This window comes from Henckelia pumila, chromosome 2, assembly GCF_033568475.1.
Source record: "Henckelia pumila isolate YLH828 chromosome 2, ASM3356847v2, whole genome shotgun sequence".
Classification (NCBI taxonomy): Eukaryota; Viridiplantae; Streptophyta; class Magnoliopsida; order Lamiales; family Gesneriaceae; genus Henckelia; species Henckelia pumila.
Genome location: NC_133121.1, coordinates 26,965,788 through 26,983,886, shown reverse-complemented (window position 1 = coordinate 26,983,886; position 18,099 = coordinate 26,965,788). Strand labels below are relative to the sequence as shown.

General features: G+C 37.9%; 1 protein-coding gene across 1 annotated transcript; it reads left to right on the top strand.

Annotated features, from left to right (window-relative positions):
- The first annotated feature begins 7,006 nt into the window (after positions 1-7,006).
- LOC140880557 (indole-3-glycerol phosphate synthase, chloroplastic-like) lies at positions 7,007-14,135 on the top strand. Its single transcript, XM_073285114.1, has 10 exons — positions 7,007-7,327; positions 8,023-8,283; positions 8,364-8,540; positions 11,026-11,100; positions 11,204-11,248; positions 11,350-11,514; positions 11,632-11,710; positions 12,240-12,322; positions 12,419-12,487; positions 13,824-14,135. The coding sequence occupies exons 1-10, from the start codon at positions 7,151-7,153 to the stop codon at positions 13,905-13,907; spliced, it is 1,215 nt and encodes a 404-aa protein (XP_073141215.1). The 5' UTR covers positions 7,007-7,150; the 3' UTR covers positions 13,908-14,135.
- Positions 14,136-18,099: the final 3,964 nt, after the last annotated feature.

Here is an 18,099-nt window from a genome sequence, read left to right as displayed (position 1 = left end):
CTGTCGTCAGCCCGCTGATGTCGAAGGCCCTGACCCAAGCACAGCTCTGCTACAAGCCCCGTAGCACCTCGCTAGTGCCTGACCCTCGAGAATATAACCCAAAACACTCAAATATAAACTAAGGGTTCGAAAACCATCTGATTTTGCATATAAATCTGAGCTTTGGATGCATATTTATAGGCCAGGGATTGGACGGTCCGATCCGAGCATGAATTCCACATGTAGAGAGCATTTTGACACCTCAATCTAAAGGGAAGTTCGGACGGTTCGAACTGGGATCGGATGGTCCAAACTGTCACTTGTCCAAGCCACTTAGACACCTGGGCCCTGTAGAGTTCGGAGGGTCCGAACTGGGTTCGGACGGTCCGAACTGGTTCGGATGCTCCGAACTTCTTTGATCCTTCCGAACTCGTTTGGCTGCTTTTGGACTGTCTGAGACCCCCGGAACCCTTTCTACCATTTTTGGACGTTCCGGATCTGATTTTCCAATTATTTTCACCAAATAATGAATCCTCAAACATGTTTTGATACTTTTAAAATTATATGTCATTTTCTAACATGTTTAAAATCACTTAATCTTATAAAATGGAACCCGACTACTACATTATCCCCACTTAAGAGATTTCGTCCTCGAAATCAATCTTAAGTAAATACTGAACTTAATAAGAATCCACATCTTATTATATTTTACAAGATTCAATCTTGATCTCAAGAAATAATCATCAACTTCGGATGTTCTGAACACATCCAACTTTCTAGTTCTCAAGTTGTTTCCTCAGTGCTTAAGCACTGCCACAGAACTAAAAAGAAACCTCAAACTGAATTCATTATACCTATGTCTGACGGTGTCAGACGATAACAAACAAATCCCTTGGCACTAATCCAGTACCAATATCAAATTCATAAGAACATTCCTTTTGGTAATTATACCCCTTGCTATAACTGTGCAAAATATCAAGACTCAGGTAGTCTCCCCCAATATCCTGTCTAGAATAAACCTCCCAAAAATCACCGGCGTAGGTCGCGCTTCCTATCACATCTTTATAAACCCAACACAGTCCTCAGCACCTGGTATAATCTATTACCGAATCTATGAAGAAAATCCGTCATTAGTAACCAATAACCCTAACATTGAGTCTCTAAGGAAACAAGTCATCTCTGGCACTAGTATTTCAAGTCACTTAATTTCTGAATCATTTTAGGAAAAAGCCTAGAACTGATCATCTGAAAACTAGCACAACTCTAATCCCTGGTTTTGCAAACATCTATTAATTCATCACAATTGAATATCAAAATACTTGGAATTAACTCTAGAAAATTCCCAAATCATAAATCCACATGATTGTCAGAATACAACTTATTAACATTCTGTTATCACAAAATAGAATTATCAAACAGAAAGCTCGAATACATCATTCGTCAAAATCATTCTGAGTGTCATCATTCATCTTAGACTGCGTTTGAGCTCCATGCAATGAATATAACTGACTCTGCATCTGAGACTGCTGACCACCTCCACGATGCGTACTCTGGGTCCTCTGCTGCACTGACACCTCAGACGGTCTACTAATCTAAAATTCCATCCCAGATGCTTGCCCACTCTGTTTACCGCGCTTGGGACAATCTCTCTTGAAGTGATCAACACTTCACATATGAAACAAGCTCCAGCAGCTGCTTTAAAATTCTCAGTGGGATGGTCTCTCCCACAATGATCACACTGCAATCTGTTCTTGCCTGACTACGAGTCTCACCAGATCCTGAAGAGATCCGGACTTCTTAAACGACTGAGTGCGGGGACCCAAAAAACTCGTGGGTCTAGACAAGAGGAAAGACCTATTACGTCGAATGTTATCCTCCGCCTGGTGACATCGAATAACTAATCCCTCGTAAGTCATGCCATCTCCCATAGCAACTTGATCATGGAACTCCGGATTAAGGCCCTGGAAGAACAGATTATACTTCGCCTCTGTGCTATCAAAAATCTGGGGGAAATATGGCAGCAACTCAAATAACTTTAGCTGATACTCATCGATCGACATCGATCCTGGCCTCAAACTCAGCAACTCACTTGTCTTTGCCTGTCGGAGAGCAGGAGGAAATTACAGCTTATGGAAAGCTGTGCGGAACTCTTCCTAGGTAGCAACTCCTTGGGCTGCAATAAAAGGTGCAGATGCAGAACTCCACCACCTCCGATATCGTCCTTCTATCAGGAAATCAAAAGTCTCCATCTTCTACTCCTCAGTGCATCGAAACTCCCGAAAACAAACCTCCATACACCGCAGCAGTTCTCCGCATCCTCCAATACCTCTCCTCCGACCAAGGGTTTCGGACCCATCTGCATAAACCTATGCATATTGAAATGCATGTGATCATCATGGCGATGGTGATGATGGCTCCGAAGATGCTCTTGAACGTCCTGATCTACCCAGCGTCCACATACGCTGACGTGGCTACTCTCTTCATCATGACCCGCCATCTACACGATGATTTAAGGTTAATCCAAATTTCAACAATCTAGATCCCAAGATTACTATGCATGCTCTAATACCATAAATTTAGTGACTCGCTTCGTGATCACCTACTAATCAAGAGCTTAAGCATGCATTTAAAATTAATCAAGCATAATCAAATAAATCTTAGCGAAAGCTATTAAAGATATACAATTCAAAGATAATTAAATCTTAAATACAACTAAATCGAATAAATACCGAATAAAAATCTTAATCTAGAACCCCTCTGAAGACCCCTGCTATCAAGCCCTGGTCACCGACCAACTACTTCTATCGCTCCGAGTTCACCTGCAAGCCTGCCCCGTCGAATGGGGTGTACGAGATAAAAGCAGGGACGTGAGCGCTAACGCCCAGTACGTAAAGTATCGAATATACAAGTCTACATGATGCATGCAACATGAACTATGAATGCTCTGGGTAAACTGGGATCATATTTGAAAAATCATGCTCAGTACATAGGCGCCTTCAGTATAAACACGTTGCTCCAAAGATTCAGTGGGTGCCACATATACTGAACCCGATCTTGGACTATCATCATCCTAGGTAAACCGCACACGCTGCCCCGTCTGTCCATTGGGTTTACACGGTACCCAATCGTACAATAACAACAACCCTAGGGCTGAGCGACCCTAGAACAACTGACTATCTCAAAAGATAACAGGCTCAACATGGTATGCAAATGCCGCATACAAATCGTGAATAGTATATCATGCATATCATGACAAATAATAATGAAACACATAATTATGCAACACATAAACATGTATATTCAGCTGGTTATCTCAGTCTGTACTTACACACCTTAATTACTAGGCAAACTACACCAGATCTAATGTCCAAGCTTATAGTCCGCACTACAATGCAAAATACTCATGTTTCATAACCTTATTCTAAAAGCCTTAACTAAGCTAATAGCTACTCTCAAAAGATAATCAGAGACTAGACTTATACATGCGTCTGTCGTCTGTCGTCTGTCCGCTGATGACGAAGGCCCTGACCCAAGCATAGCTCCGCTACAAGTCTCGTAGCACCTCGCTATTGCTCGAACCTCGAGAATATAACCCAAAACACTCAAATATAAACTAAGGGTTCGAAAACCATTTGATTTTGCATCTAAATCTGAGCTTTGGATGCATATTTATAGGTAAGAGATCGGACGGTTCGATCTGGGTTCGGATGATCCGATTCGAGCATGAATTTCACGTGTAGAGAGCATTTTGACACCTCAATCTGAAGGGAAGTTCGGACGATCCGAACTAGGATCGGATGGTCCGAACTAAGGATGCAAACGAACTGAATCGAGCCGAATAATGGTAAAATTTTAAGGCTCGAATTTGGCTCGATAAGAGTATATTCTAGTTCGAGCTCGATTCGAAGCTCGATAATTTCAAATATTTTGACTCGAGCTAGGCTCATAATGAAGTTCGAGTTGAGTTCGGCTCGAAATATTCGAACCTATTCGTGAACTATTGCTCGGATATTATGGTTCGAAAAGCTCAAAATATTCGAAAAAGTTCGAAATGTATATATATTTATTATTTAATTATATTATATTAGTTAAATATTAAGGCTCGCAAACTATTTGCGAACTATCCAACAGAATAATTTTGGCTCGCGCTCGGCTTGAAAAAAGTTCGAACATGTTCGAATTCGGCTCGAGTTAGATAAGCTCGAATATGAATAAAATATTTATCGAGCGGGCTCGTAAAGCTCACGAACTGGCTCGGTTCGTTTGCACCCCTGGTCCGAACTGCCACTTGTCCGAGCCACTTAGACACCTGGGCCCTGTTGAGTTCGGATGGTCCGAACTGGTCCGGATGCTCCGAAATTCTTCGATCCTTCCGACCTCGTTTGGCTGCTTTTGGACTGTCTGAGACCCCCGAGACCCTTCCTACCATTTTTGGATGTTTCGGATCTGATTTTTCACTTATTTTCACCAAATAATGACTTATCAAACATGTTTTGACACTTTTAAAATTATATGTCATTTTCTAACATATTTAGAATCACTTAATCTTGTAAAATGGAATCGGGCTACTACATTTAAAGTTGGTGTAGGAACAAAACGGGAAGGGGGACGCTGGCAGCAGTATACCTTCCTCCCCTCGGCCATAAAATCCATGATTTGATCAATCACAGGATCTGGGGAAAGGTCTTTAAATATGTCAGTGATGAAGTGTTCTGACATACGCTCCTCGTCTGTAGGAGTAAGGATCCTGAAAATGTCAGCCTACAAGTAATAGTTATAATTTAATGAGTGTAATGTATTTATGAATGAATAGCATATATCTAACACAAAAAACGATTAATTTACTTACATTTTCAAGTGATTTGAACCATAAAGTAATAGCTTCATTCGTAGGAGCATTCTTGATGATCCAGTCCTTCGTGCTCCAACGACACATACACAAAAGTGGTAGACCAGCCTCATCTAAATGTGTCGCAAAAATGTTCGCAACGCTAGGTATGCATTCGTAAGACAGGATCTGCAATTATATAACATTTTTATTCAATACATAGAATGATATATATTACAAAGGAAAAACAAAACCAGATCACTTACTTGTAATGTGTAACGTCCCACTGTACCAAGATGAGTCTTTTTAGCGTGCTTATGTCCTCACTCACACGCAGCCTGAGAAACTTCCCTGGGGTCACCCATCCTAAAATTGCCCCAAGTCAATCACGCTTAACTTTGGAGTTCTTATGTGATGAGCTCCCGAAAAGAAGATGCACTTTCTTGATATGAGTTGTACATATCAAATCTTTGGTACCTCTCATTTTGGTGTGGGATCGGTTCATTCATGTCACCCGTTCGCCCATTCTTTTTGGTGGGGTTTCCATCTTTTAGGTATTAACCATCCATATTGCGAATCATGTACCGCCCTAGGACTTTTTAGCTCCGGATGTCACATAATGGATCGATGAAGCCTGCGATGTTGTAGGTCAGCAAATTCTATTTTTTTTATCTTTCTTTTCTTTCATTTTATCAGTTATATTCATTGACCGCAGGCTACCAAGAACTACATCATATGCGAAAGAACTCCAAGGATACATCTATTAAAGGCATCAGAGTCTTCCACTAACCTAAGCCACTTGGTGCCCACGATCACAGATTTCCAAGTTCTCTTAGTCAACAGAACACCAACGGAAAAAAGGCACGCTAGTTTTACCTTCTCAAGATTGACCTCATCACCGCCCTCGCGGCTCAACACACCTAGCCTATATATCCTCCAAGTTTTGCACAGAGACCACATCCATATTCTCAAAATGTAAACATTTAAAATCTAAATTCATCGGAATCTCAGAAATATCTTTCGAGCAGTTAAGTCCTGTGATCAAACAAAACTCGAGTATTGAAAATCTGATAGGCCTCTTTCTTATCACCATCCAAAATTCATTTTTGGGTGAGTCTATTGTCTGCCTACTTATCAAATACTATAACAAACTGTCAGAAAATTTATAACCATTTGCACTTAATATCAATTGACCAAATTGTGTTCTGCTCACCATGAATTTCATATCGGCCGGATTAAGATAATTAATTATCTTTTCAGAGACATCTACATAGCATCCTAATGCAATCAACTTGCAAGTAAAATGATGAGCTTTAATCTCTTTTCTTTTAAGAGCAACCTGAAAAACGTATTATAAAATAAATTAAAAATTAATTATGAATGTAATCAGAACAAATAAATGTTCATAAATAAATAAATAAATATCAATATAATAAGTTTAATGAATCAGTCGAGATTAAAATATGAGACTGTCGAGATACGAAACAAATCGGTCGGTACATAGTCGATAATTCGTGCTACGTAATGCAGTCGAGATTCATTATGTAATCAATCGAGATAAGAAACAAATCAGTCTATATATAGTCGATAATTCTTGCTACGTAATGCAGTAGAGATTAATTACGTCATCAGTCGAGATAAGAAACAAATCAATCGGCATGGGTCGAGATTTACCAAGACTATACTACGGTCGGAATGAGTGCAACAAAGTTGACAAACATATGAAAATTTTCATGGATTGATCATATATATCATGATATCTGAATATCAAACACGGAATATCAAAAAATATAATAGAAAAACTAGGTTTTCGCTGACTTATAGTAACGTTTTCCTCTGCCATTTCTTGCTTGTTGTCGAGAACTAAAGAGGTTACGCGGATGATAGGAGCGACGATGAAGGAGAGCTTCAATGACGGTTCAATAGGTTTCGTTCCGTTCCGACGATTAAAGTTTGAAGAGCAAAAATAGGGATTTGAATTTGAACTAAAATAGTTAATTATGTCAGTCGAGAAATCATTTATCTCGTCGACGATGGTTAAAAGGGTTTTTATATCATTTTCGATTTTTTTTTATTAAACATAATTTTTTTTTACTGAAAGATAACATGATCTTTTGAGTCCAAAGTCTATTTGTCGAAATATAAACAAGACCGGTGCGTGTATATACCCCATTTTCCCATTAAATAAATCCCAAATTAAAAGAAAACAAAAAACAAAGCGAACGCTGGCATTTGATGAATCAGCACCGCTGTTTTCCTCTACGGATCTGGACTCCGGCAAAGAATCCATAATCGCCGGAGACTGATACCATCAATTTTCTGTCCAAAACACATTCAACGCAAATGGTAGGACTCAATTTGATGTCCTTTAAATTATCTTCCTTTGCTGCAACTGACATTCACAGGATTTCTTCTCAAAAATCCCCAAAGTCCGCATTTTTTGGGCATATCCCACAAGTCCATATGCCAAATTCCTCTCCTTTTAAGAAGCTATTGTTCCCGGCTATCAAAGCTCAACAGGTAAATCTGTCTCATTATTTCGTAAAATGGTTCACGCATGCATAGTGATTTTTCCATTTCTAATTTTCTCTCTCGGTGGTTATCATATGAGGCGTGTTGTGTTATTTGGTGGGTTTTTAAAAAAAAATATTTCTTGCATTCTTGTCTTGTAAGAGTGAAATGAATCATGCTATTTTTGGGTTTGATTTAAATGGCACGGGTGCTGTTTGGTTATGGATGATGTAATATGATCGAAAGAATTGATTCCAACCAATGGTTAACTCGACTATGGCTATCAAAAATCAGCTTGATCGAGTGTCATGGTGACTTCAGTGGCTACTTGGGTAATTTAAGGGCTTGAATTTGGTTTGATGTTAATTAATTTGTGTGGATAATAAGACTTCTAGCACCAGGGGAATGCTTCTTATAATAAGTGGTTGATTGATGAATTAATGGGTGGTGAAACCAAACGAGTTCCTGTTGGAGTTGTTGCATCAAGTTGGTTTTATTCTTGCTGAATGGACCAAAGAGAGAGGGAAAGGTTTATGCTAAAACCGCAGTAATCATAATAGTTTCTCACTTTATCTTTGTTGTAGCTAGTTCAAAGTTGTCAGTTTATGCTAAGTAGAATATACCAACTGCCATCACTTGGTAACGTGAAATCTCTTATTGGATTCATCGCTTTAGTCTAACTGTTTGTTTGTTGCACTTGTTAGTTTGATTTGAACGATGAGTCGGCTGCGGTTTCTGATTCTGGGATTTCACATGGAGATGCTCTCCAAGTTAAAGAATGGGAAGTTGGGATGCTTCAAAATGAAGTTGCATCAAGTCAAGGTATAAGAATTAGGAGACGCCCACCAACCGGTCCACCTCTTCATTATGTTGGTCCTTTCGAATTTCGCTTGCAAAATGAGGGAAATACACCATGCAATATTCTTGAAGAAATTGTATGGAACAAGGACACTGAAGTCTCGAAGGTACTAATGATTTTTGGCTAGTGCTCGTAATTTTGGCATTTCTTTTCCATTTGTGAATGGTATTTTCTTTTAACTAGTAGATGAAAGAGAAAAAACCACTCTTGGCATTGAGAAAGATGCTTGATAAAGCCCCACCTGTTAGAGATTTTGTTGGATCTCTTAAAGCAGCACATTCACGGACTGGATTGCCTGGCCTAATAGCTGAAGTGAAAAAGGCGTCTCCTAGTAGAGGGGTTCTGAGAGATGATTTTGATCCTGTAAGTGTATGATTTTATATCTGTTTGAAACTGTGTTTTCTTGATAAATTTTCTTAATGATACAAGATAGCTCATTGGTTTTCGACTTTATGACCTCTTGTTCATGAAGAGTTGGGGAACAAGCTTTGATTCTCCTTTTTAAAAAATGCGAATTAACAGTAGAAAAGATTTATTTTGTTATAAATTGATAGGCCTTTTTTTTGTTAAATATGCATGTCCACATTTTGATAATCCAAGCATGAAGTTTGGAATTGCCATTTTTGCTGTATGTGAAATATTAACTCTAACATCATTATAGTTTTGGCTTTGTTTTATTTTCTATGAACCTAAAGCAAGAAATGAGCTTTTCGTTTAAGTTTTAAACTATGAATCTGATGAAGGATACTAGAATGCGCTCATGGTTTGACATAAAGGCTGCAAGATTTGGCAGCATATTTCTTGGCTTGTACTTCCAAGCCAACACCTTGGCTCCCAATTTAGTTATATGAATATTTTTTCTTCTGGGTTTTGACGCAATAAGTTTCTATCACTTCTAAAGCTTGTTTTTTTAGTTATTTCCTTTGGCAAAGAGCTTGCGACCCTAGTAAAATGCTATTCAAGCACACTCTTCATTGACACTAGTGCACACGGTGCGTGCAACATAATCTTTGTTATAATTAATTTGATTTATATTTATATAGGAGCAATATCATGATTGTAAAAAGTAATGAAGAGTCATACTGCAATTTGAATCGATTATATTTATATGGGGGTCAAATTAATGAAAGACTAAAATGCAATTTGAAATGATGAAATTAAAAAAAAACGAAATACTGGACCATGACACTGTTATGGTCCCAGGTTTGGATCATGTTATGGGATGATCAATGTATTTTGGATAGGGTTTCGAGAATCGTTTTGAGAGAACCTCGCGATCTCACATTCACTATATGATTTAGAATTCTGGATGATTTTATTCCTTGCAAAAATAGCCATTTAAATACAAGGAACACAATTAATGTCCTTAGCAAGAAATCTGACGTAATCCCCCTATTAATGACTAGAATGCATGCATTATTAAATAAGGAAACTAAATAGAACTCTTCTAATCAATTCCTTATTTTTGAATCTTCCATCATATCATCCTTTATATCAGTAGTTTGTCCTTAATTATTGCCCATTACATTTGCCTCCCCTTGGAAATCGTGCTTGTCCTCAAGCACAAAAAAAGGATATTCCAGGTTCTTCCAAATTGTTGATTCCCTCTTATTATTCTGAAAAATTCTCCACCACTTCAAGAACAAATGTTGTTGTAGGAGTATTTCAAGGATTAAGCACAAATGGCGGTAATTCTTAAATTCTTCCCACTTCAACTCTGGACGATCTCGTTCCCATTTGAGGAACCATGGTTCACGATCACACTCAAAGTGGAAAGAGGCCAATCCTTCCTTGTCTTTCTCCGGTCTGTGTTGGTGTCGAAAAGACTTTTCACAATGACTAAGATCTATCATCAGGTCTGATTGGCTATTGCACCGAGGAAAATCTAACTTCAAATTTTGAGGTACTTTTGATGAGACATCCTCACTGTCTTGATGCCCTTCAGAATGCTGGTCGGTAGGACCCTGTTGAATGCTGATGTCTTTGCCCCGATCTTCTGATCGCATGGTTGACACTTGACAAGCATTTGGATATCTTCTCCAATTGATCAAGAATAGCTTGCTGCCTTATTTTATCGGCTGTCATGCTCTCTTGATACAACTTCACGAAAGCTTCAAATTGTGGCTGTAGTGCTTGCAATACCCTCATGATGACTGGCTCTGGTACCATCTTGTTATGGTACCAGGTTTGGATCATGTTATGGGATGACCAATGTATTTTGGATAGGGTTTCAAGGCTCGTTTTGAGAGAACCTCGCTATCTCACATTCACTATATGATTTAGAATTCTGAATGATTTTATTTCTTGCAACAATAGCCATTTAAATACAAGTAAGACAATTAATGTCCCTAGCAAGAAATCTGACGTAATCCCCCTATTAATGGTAAGAATGCATGCATTATTAAATAAAGAAACTAAATATAGCCCTTGTAATCAATTCCTTATTTTTGAATCTTCCACCATATCATCCTTGATATCAGTAGTTTGTCCGTAATTCTTGCCCATTACAGACACCATGTTTTGTCTCTATTTGGCTTACACTTAATAATAGTAATATATATCAGCTGTTAGTTTAACTTTATTGCTTCTTACAAGTTTCTAAAAGTTTCTCACAAGATGTTTCCAAACTTGTAAATTTCAAGCATTGCCTTCACCTCACCCCGTTTGCCTGTAATATGAGGTGGGATTGAATTTCCTTCACCGCTGAACCCGGTTGAAATTTTCGTAAATGCCCTCAACTGATGGTGCAAAATTGCATTATGAAGTGTTAGCTTTCATAATTTCTTTGGTTTGTCTGCCCTAGATGAACTTCTCAGAGACGCTAGTGGAATTTACGTTGTCATTTCAGGTTCAGATTGCTAAAGCTTATGAAAAAGGTGGAGCAGCATGCCTCAGTGTTTTGACTGATGAGAAGTATTTTCAGGTAAGAGACAACATTTTAGACCTCAATTCTTGGGTTCAAGATGATATACATGATTGATAGACGTTTTTTCTGAAAGATTTTTCACACTTTTTTTTGGGGATAGGGAAGCTTTGAAAATTTAGAGGCCATAAAGAGTTCTGGAGTGCAGGTATGCTCTCTTTCCTAATTCTACCTTAGTAGTTCTTAGTGTGAATGTAAATATTTCTCTTCCTATTCTTTCAACTGAACTAAGCAAAACATGGAATTCAGTGCCCACTCTTGTGTAAAGAATTCGTTATAGATGCGTGGCAAATCTACTATGCTCGAGTCAAAGGTGCAGATGCGATTCTATTAATTGCTGCCATTTTACCTGATCTGGACATCAAGTACATGATTAAGATATGCAAATTGCTAGGATTAACAGCTCTTGTTGAGGTTTGACTGCCATCACCGGCATGTGTTTTTTTTCTTTATGTGATATCAAGTTCAGTAAAATTTAGTAGGATGAAATATTTGATATCTTATTCCATGTTACGGTCTTCCATCTTCTAGGTACATGACGAGAGAGAGATGGACCGTGTCCTAGAGATCGAGGGTATTGAGTTAGTGGGCATCAATAACCGCGACCTTGGTATTTACGAGCTTCACTGAATTGGCTTTATAGATTCCTGAAAATATTTTGCTGTTATTTTCTTCTACCATTGAAAATGTTTTACTTCCCCTTCCACATCTTGACTTTGCTGTTCTATTACCGTGAACTGATTTTAGACCTGTGTTTGATAGATAATCCAACATTTACTTCCTTTAATATCTCATGCTATGACCTTTTTATCATCATTGTAATAACATTTAAGGAGCTTAAAATACGAGTCACTTGCATAGCAAATGCTGTAGCAATATTTTTATCACCATCTACAGTCTGCTTATAATATACGAGTCACGGCTATGTGAGACCTTAGAAGGCATATGCTTTCAACTTTCTTGGTGTTACAAGGTTGAATTGTGACCTAGTAATCGACTTCAAAGAGAGAAGGGAAAAACAGATCATGTAAGATTGAGGCATGATTTATCGTAGACCACTATTGAAAATAGTAACAAGCTAAAAAAATAAGTTAGTTTTGTGTGTTCATATTATTGCTTACCTTCAATCCTTCCTATAGGAACATTTAAGGTTGACATTGGCAACACCAAGAAGCTTCTTGAAGGCGAGCGTGGACAAAGGATAAACGAGAAAGGCATAACTGTGAGTACCCTTGACTTAACTTTCTTTCATTTCCCAATCATTTTCCCCTATGGTCACTTTTCTAGATATTGTTTTTCATTTCCTAAAATTATTCAGGTCGTTGGGGAGTCGGGGCTTTTCACTCCTGCCGATATTGCCTATGTACAAGAAGCTGGTGTTAAAGCGGTAAGCAATGATAACCTATGCCACCAATAAGACTCTTTTTACAGAAGTTTTCGAGCATATTGAATTCCTGTTTTTTTAAGAAAAACGGCCAAATGATGGGTTTGAGGGGAATCCAACCTGCGCATATAAATCTACACACAAAACATAGACGGGATCGAGACTTATCTCTGATATAGAACCAGTCCAGTGACGTAAAAGGAAACCACCAAAGGGAAGCTAATTCAAGAAAGGAAGCAAGAATGTCGCTCTGAGCCTGGGGCGATGGCATCGGCATTGCTTCCAAATAAATATTCGTAAACAATAAGCCTTTAGTGGTATAGAAAACTATAAAACGAGCCTTTTTACATAAAACAAAAAAAAAATATCTTTATGTTCCAAAATCTCAAATATAACAGCGGAAACAAAAGAAACAATATATTAGTAAAAAAAGGTAGCAACAAACTTCTTTAAATAACATCATTAGAGAATCCATAACATCAAATATCTACCCTTCCAAAAATGTCGTTCTCTGTTATCTCATTCTACTTCTCATTTTCATTTTTGACTAAAAGTGAGCAAGTGATATGGTCATAGCTCAATAAGTAGATGTGAATCCTGTGAATCCTCCAAGTTTTGAAAGCAATTCATATATAATAGTAGATTTTGATAGAAAATAAAATATTTTGGGATAACAGTAATCCAAAATTCAATAGTCGGTAATAACTTTAATAATATTTTGCAAGTGCATTGAATTAACTACATTTCTCATGACTAAACGGATATCAGTCCTCTCACCTCTGTACCCTACTCTAAAGGGTGAGCCTGGTAGTTACTAGTGTTTGGAATATGTATCTCTACTGTTCGTTTTATATCTATACCGTGCAATGCTCAAACATTAAAAAAACCATATTTTTGAAAATATAAATATAAATATAATTTGATTATATATATATAATGTAGTTTAAAACAAAATTCTACTTACCAAATGTTACTAAAATCGCCCTGGAAGCATTTGGAGACCTTTGGAACGCGATATCAGTTCAATTTCAAATCCACTCCATATCAATTTATGTAATCTGAATAGTAATTGTGGTCGTCCCCCAAATCAAATCTGTCAATTCATACGCAACTTTAGACTAATACCTGTAGTAATCTCCCCTTTATTTATTCGATTTAATGGCTCTTGATTTACTTGAATGGTTGGGAGGTGATAGAGTTGAGCATGACAAGGAATATCCTCAAACCTTACATGCTCAGTTCCTAAGACACAGCATTCGTATGTAAATGAAATAAAATCGGTACTACTTAATGGTTGAGATGTTTATATGTATGACTTGCTTTCTTATGTCTTCACAAGGTCCTCGTGGGCGAGTCGATTGTTAAGCAAACAGACCCTTGCATGGGAATCACTCAACTCTTTGGTAAGGACATTTCTTCATGATCCTACACTATCCTCGAGTCAAAGCGAGGTGTACTTCAGTTCATCAAGTTTTTGTGTTATTTGATATCAAATTCTGGCAATTATTCACTCAAAAAGTACGGTTAAGGAAATGATAGGAATGTCGTATTAAGCACCAATAAGTTGTGATAACTTTTTGTATAGATTCACTTCTGTAGTTCTCGTTTCTGGCGAAGTTTTCAGTTGTATCCTATTTTATTTTACTCTTCTTGAAGGCGTCTGGTCAATGAGCAAAGTGTAGGATAGTCTTTTTCAATTTTTTTTTTTTTTAAAAAAATACAAAAACTTGTATGAAACAGTCTCATTGATCGGGTTAATTTTGTGATACGGCTCTCAAATCCGACCCCACCTATGAAAAAATATTACTTTTCACTTAGATGCGGACTCAGAAATTGTCCGTGGACGCAATTAATGACGAAGCCATGTGTTATCCGCCCGGGTGCTCGCTTGGGTATTCCAATTTTTTTTCTAAAAAAAAAAACAGAGAGCTTATAAAATTTTAGTTTGGATAAAATTTAAAATCTGAGTCTGTTATTGGATGTCATTCATAAATAATCATGACTGCGTACTTTATATCAACTAAAAGATTAGCATAAAATTTAAAACATATCATTAATTCATAATAATTCTATGATAAAATTATTTGATAAGTTAGCTAAGTATATTTTCTTTTCAATATATTAAACCAATATGACTTAGAATTGACATGTATCATCTTTTATTTTATTAAAAAAATAGTACAAGTATGTAATAATAATTTATATATTTTCATTGCACTTATGAAGTAGTTCGATTCATTTTACGGACCTATATCGGTGAGACACTTTCATAAGAGACGGACTCAAAAAATAATCTTCAAATTCATTCATATACTGCAGAAAATTATTCGTAATTTTAATCCAGAATGGTAGGAACTTGGATCTATGGGATTTTCCAAAGCTAGAATTTGTTTTTTCACAAATAATACTAAAGTTCTAATTCGTCAATGGTTTGTTTGAAATGGTGAAGAGATGTGATATGATTTTTATAAAATTTATACTCGATATATTGAAAATATTTAAATATTTGTCGCTTTAATTTAGGTCTTAAAGAATATACTAACATAATTTTTATGTTTTTTAGGATAACATAATTTGTTAGTAGCATTGAAAATTTAAATCTTAACTAGCCATTTATGTACGTGGTAATTCTCGTATATAGAGTTTTAACATAATTTTTTTTTCTTTTTTGCGAAAACATAATTTATTGTTTTTTTATATCTTTAAATAATTAATCGATTATTAATACAAAATATTTAGTTATTTTTAAAAAAATAGTAAAATATGTGTTTTAAAATATTTTGGTATTTAATAATAATAATAATAATAATAATAATAATAAGTGTTAGAACCCAAGAGGACGAATGAGGTTCTCTGACCCTTTACCCGTTTAAAATGAATTTGCAAAAAGTTTTAAAATCCGCAAGCGAAAGACTTTTGAACGATCAATAAAAAATAAAGTAAAGACACTAAATAAATGCAATAAATAAATAAAGCAATAAAGAAGAAGAAAATTTTTTATTCGACGATAAAACATCTATGTCTCCTATTATGAATTATGTTTGGTAGAGCTTAAAAGCTCTTTCAAACAGTTTATAAGTTGCTTTAGAGCTTTTAAGCTCCGAAATTGTGTTTGGTAAATTTTTTTTTTTTAAAAAAAGCTTATAAGCTGTTTGACAGCTTATAAGCTGTTTTTAAAAAAGTAAGGGAGATGTACTTTTTTTCAAAAAGATCTTATTTTAATATTCTATCTCTCTAAAATATCCTTAAATATTTTAATAAATCTTCATCATATCCTCCACCCATTAAATATTAAATATTATTTGAAAAAATTTTACAAATCACATAAATTTTTTTAAAGTAAAATATTAAAACAATTTTATTTATTAATATAGGTTTATTCTAAAACTATTTTCATATATGTATAACTCGAAACATTATTTTCATAAAATTATACCCTTTTTAGTAATTTTGACAATAAAAAGATCTTATAATACCAAACATATTGATGAAGTTTGATAAAAACGAGTGCCCGGGCTATCAAGGGTAGTATAGTGGTCTTGACGAGCTGACCGGGCTAGTATAGATGAAGTGTGGTTTGTCCCTCCTTGATCGAGATGATCTGTACACAAGGGAAAGAAATGAAAGCACGTTAGTGGGACGCCGGAAGGTTTTCCGACGGGGCCACTCCGATGCTTAAGTCAGACTCAGAAATAGAGTGGGCTTCAGAAAAATTAATATAGTGCTTTGGAATTTTTGATGAACATACCTCTACAAACACCTGAGGCAAGGTATTTATAAGCCTTGGAGTGGGAGAGTCACTCCGCATTTCCAGGGTAGTGGCCACGATCTGGGTCATGAGTGCAAGAGTTGCCCACGTTTACCTGTCACACACGATGAAGCCGGAAGGCTCGGGATTATGGCAATCGTGGGAATCATGCCCTGGAGAAATGGGCTTTGTCTAAGTCATGAAGACCTGGTCCTCCCGAGATCCTGGAGCTCTAGGTCTGCCTTTATACATCCCTAACGTCCCTAACTCGGTATAGCTCTGTTCAATGCCCTGACTAGCATCCCTGATGCTTCTGCTTCTCCTTAGCCCTGATACCCCTGACTTCCCGGGATATCACCACTCCTCCCTAAAAATAGTCGGGCTAGAACCCTGTTCGCTGTCCTGACTAGCATCCCTGATGCTTCTGCTTCTCCTTAGCCCTGATACCCCTGACTTCCCGGGATATCACCACTCCTCCCTAAAAATAGTCGGGCTAGAACCCTGTTCGCTGTCCTGACTAGCATCCCTGATGCTTCTGCTTCTCCTTAGCCCTGATACCCCGACTTCCCGGGATATCACCACTCCCCCCTAAGAATTATAAGCTGGAAGAACCATATCTTCGCTCTCAAGAGCTGGTGGAAAACCAGAAGTTTCCTTCAGCCCCTCTCCTGGAGGAGAAAAGCTTGAATGATTAGGGTTGGGTGCCTGAGTAGTTGATCCGGTAGACCGGATTATTGATGAGTATGATGCCCCGGCCCCGGCCTCTGGTATGCTTTACTGCTATTATGTACTTTCTTCTCTTCCATACTGTTTCTAATGTACCAATTCTTTTCATTCACGTTTTGTGCAGCAGAACCAGCCACCAAGAAAAAGAAAAAATCTCGACTAATGAAGTAGGCCTTTGCCGAGAAATGGGCAGCTGAGAAGGCGGCTGCTCAAAAAAGAGAGGAAACCAAGGCTGCGGAGGCGGACAGGAAAGCCAGAGTCCTTCAACTAGCTGAGGAACGGCGGGCACAAGGGAGCCAGGTCCAAGAGCGTCTATGCTCCCCAACTGGTCCTGCTCCTGCCGCACCCCCCCCCCCCCCCCCCCGCCTTTTGTTGTAACGCCCATGATTCCTTTAATGGAAACCGTGGTGGAAGATGAGTCTGGTTCCCCTGTTGCTGAACCCTCCTCGTTTCTGATCCGTAAAAGAAAAGCTGTGGGGGAACCAGACATGGTCATTCTAAGTGACCCCGAAGAGGTGGCTCCCCTGTCTCCTTCTTTCCAACCCCTGACACCATTTTATCAAGCTGCACCGGGTTGTAGCCCCCTGGGTGCGAGAGAGAATATATTTCAGGCAGGGTCCTCCGGTCGGGGAGTACGGATATTGAAAGATCTCCTAACTCCTGCGGAGCAACACTATCTCTGTCATCAAGGCCCTGATGTCAAATACTTCGAGGGCACCAACCGGATTATATCTGTAAGTCTAATTTTTCTGGATTGAATGGTTTTCTGACATTGCATTTCTTTTTAACACCTGTGTTTACAGGGGCTGCATATGCTGGTGGACAGCTATGAAGATGTGACCCGATTTGGCCGAATTGAAACAGACCGGGCGCATGTGGAGGCTGAGAGGTCCCGGGCTATCTTAGAGCTGAACAAGAAGTTGGAGCAGGAGCTGGAAATGATAAGGCAGACTCATGACCAAGTGGTGTCAAGCCTTCGGTCCTCCTTAGATACAGCTAAAAATGACGTGCAATCTGCGCAGGCTGATCTTGCTCAAGCTCGGGCTACTGCGGGACAGAGTCAAGATCGACTTATGGTGGTCACGGCTCAAATGGAGGCAGCCCAACAGGAAGCTTCTAAGGCTCAGGCGGAGGTGGTAGC

Excerpts from the sequence above, each read along its gene's own strand:
- LOC140880557 (XM_073285114.1), top strand. The coding sequence starts at position 7,151 with ATGGTAGGACTCAATTTGATGTCCTTTAAATTATCTTCCTTTGCTGCA. Across the intron at positions 11,101-11,203 it reads CTGATGAGAAGTATTTTCAG|GGAAGCTTTGAAAATTTAGA; the intron begins GTAAGAGACAAC and ends TTTTGGGGATAG. Across the intron at positions 11,515-11,631 it reads GATTAACAGCTCTTGTTGAG|GTACATGACGAGAGAGAGAT; the intron begins GTTTGACTGCCA and ends TCCATCTTCTAG.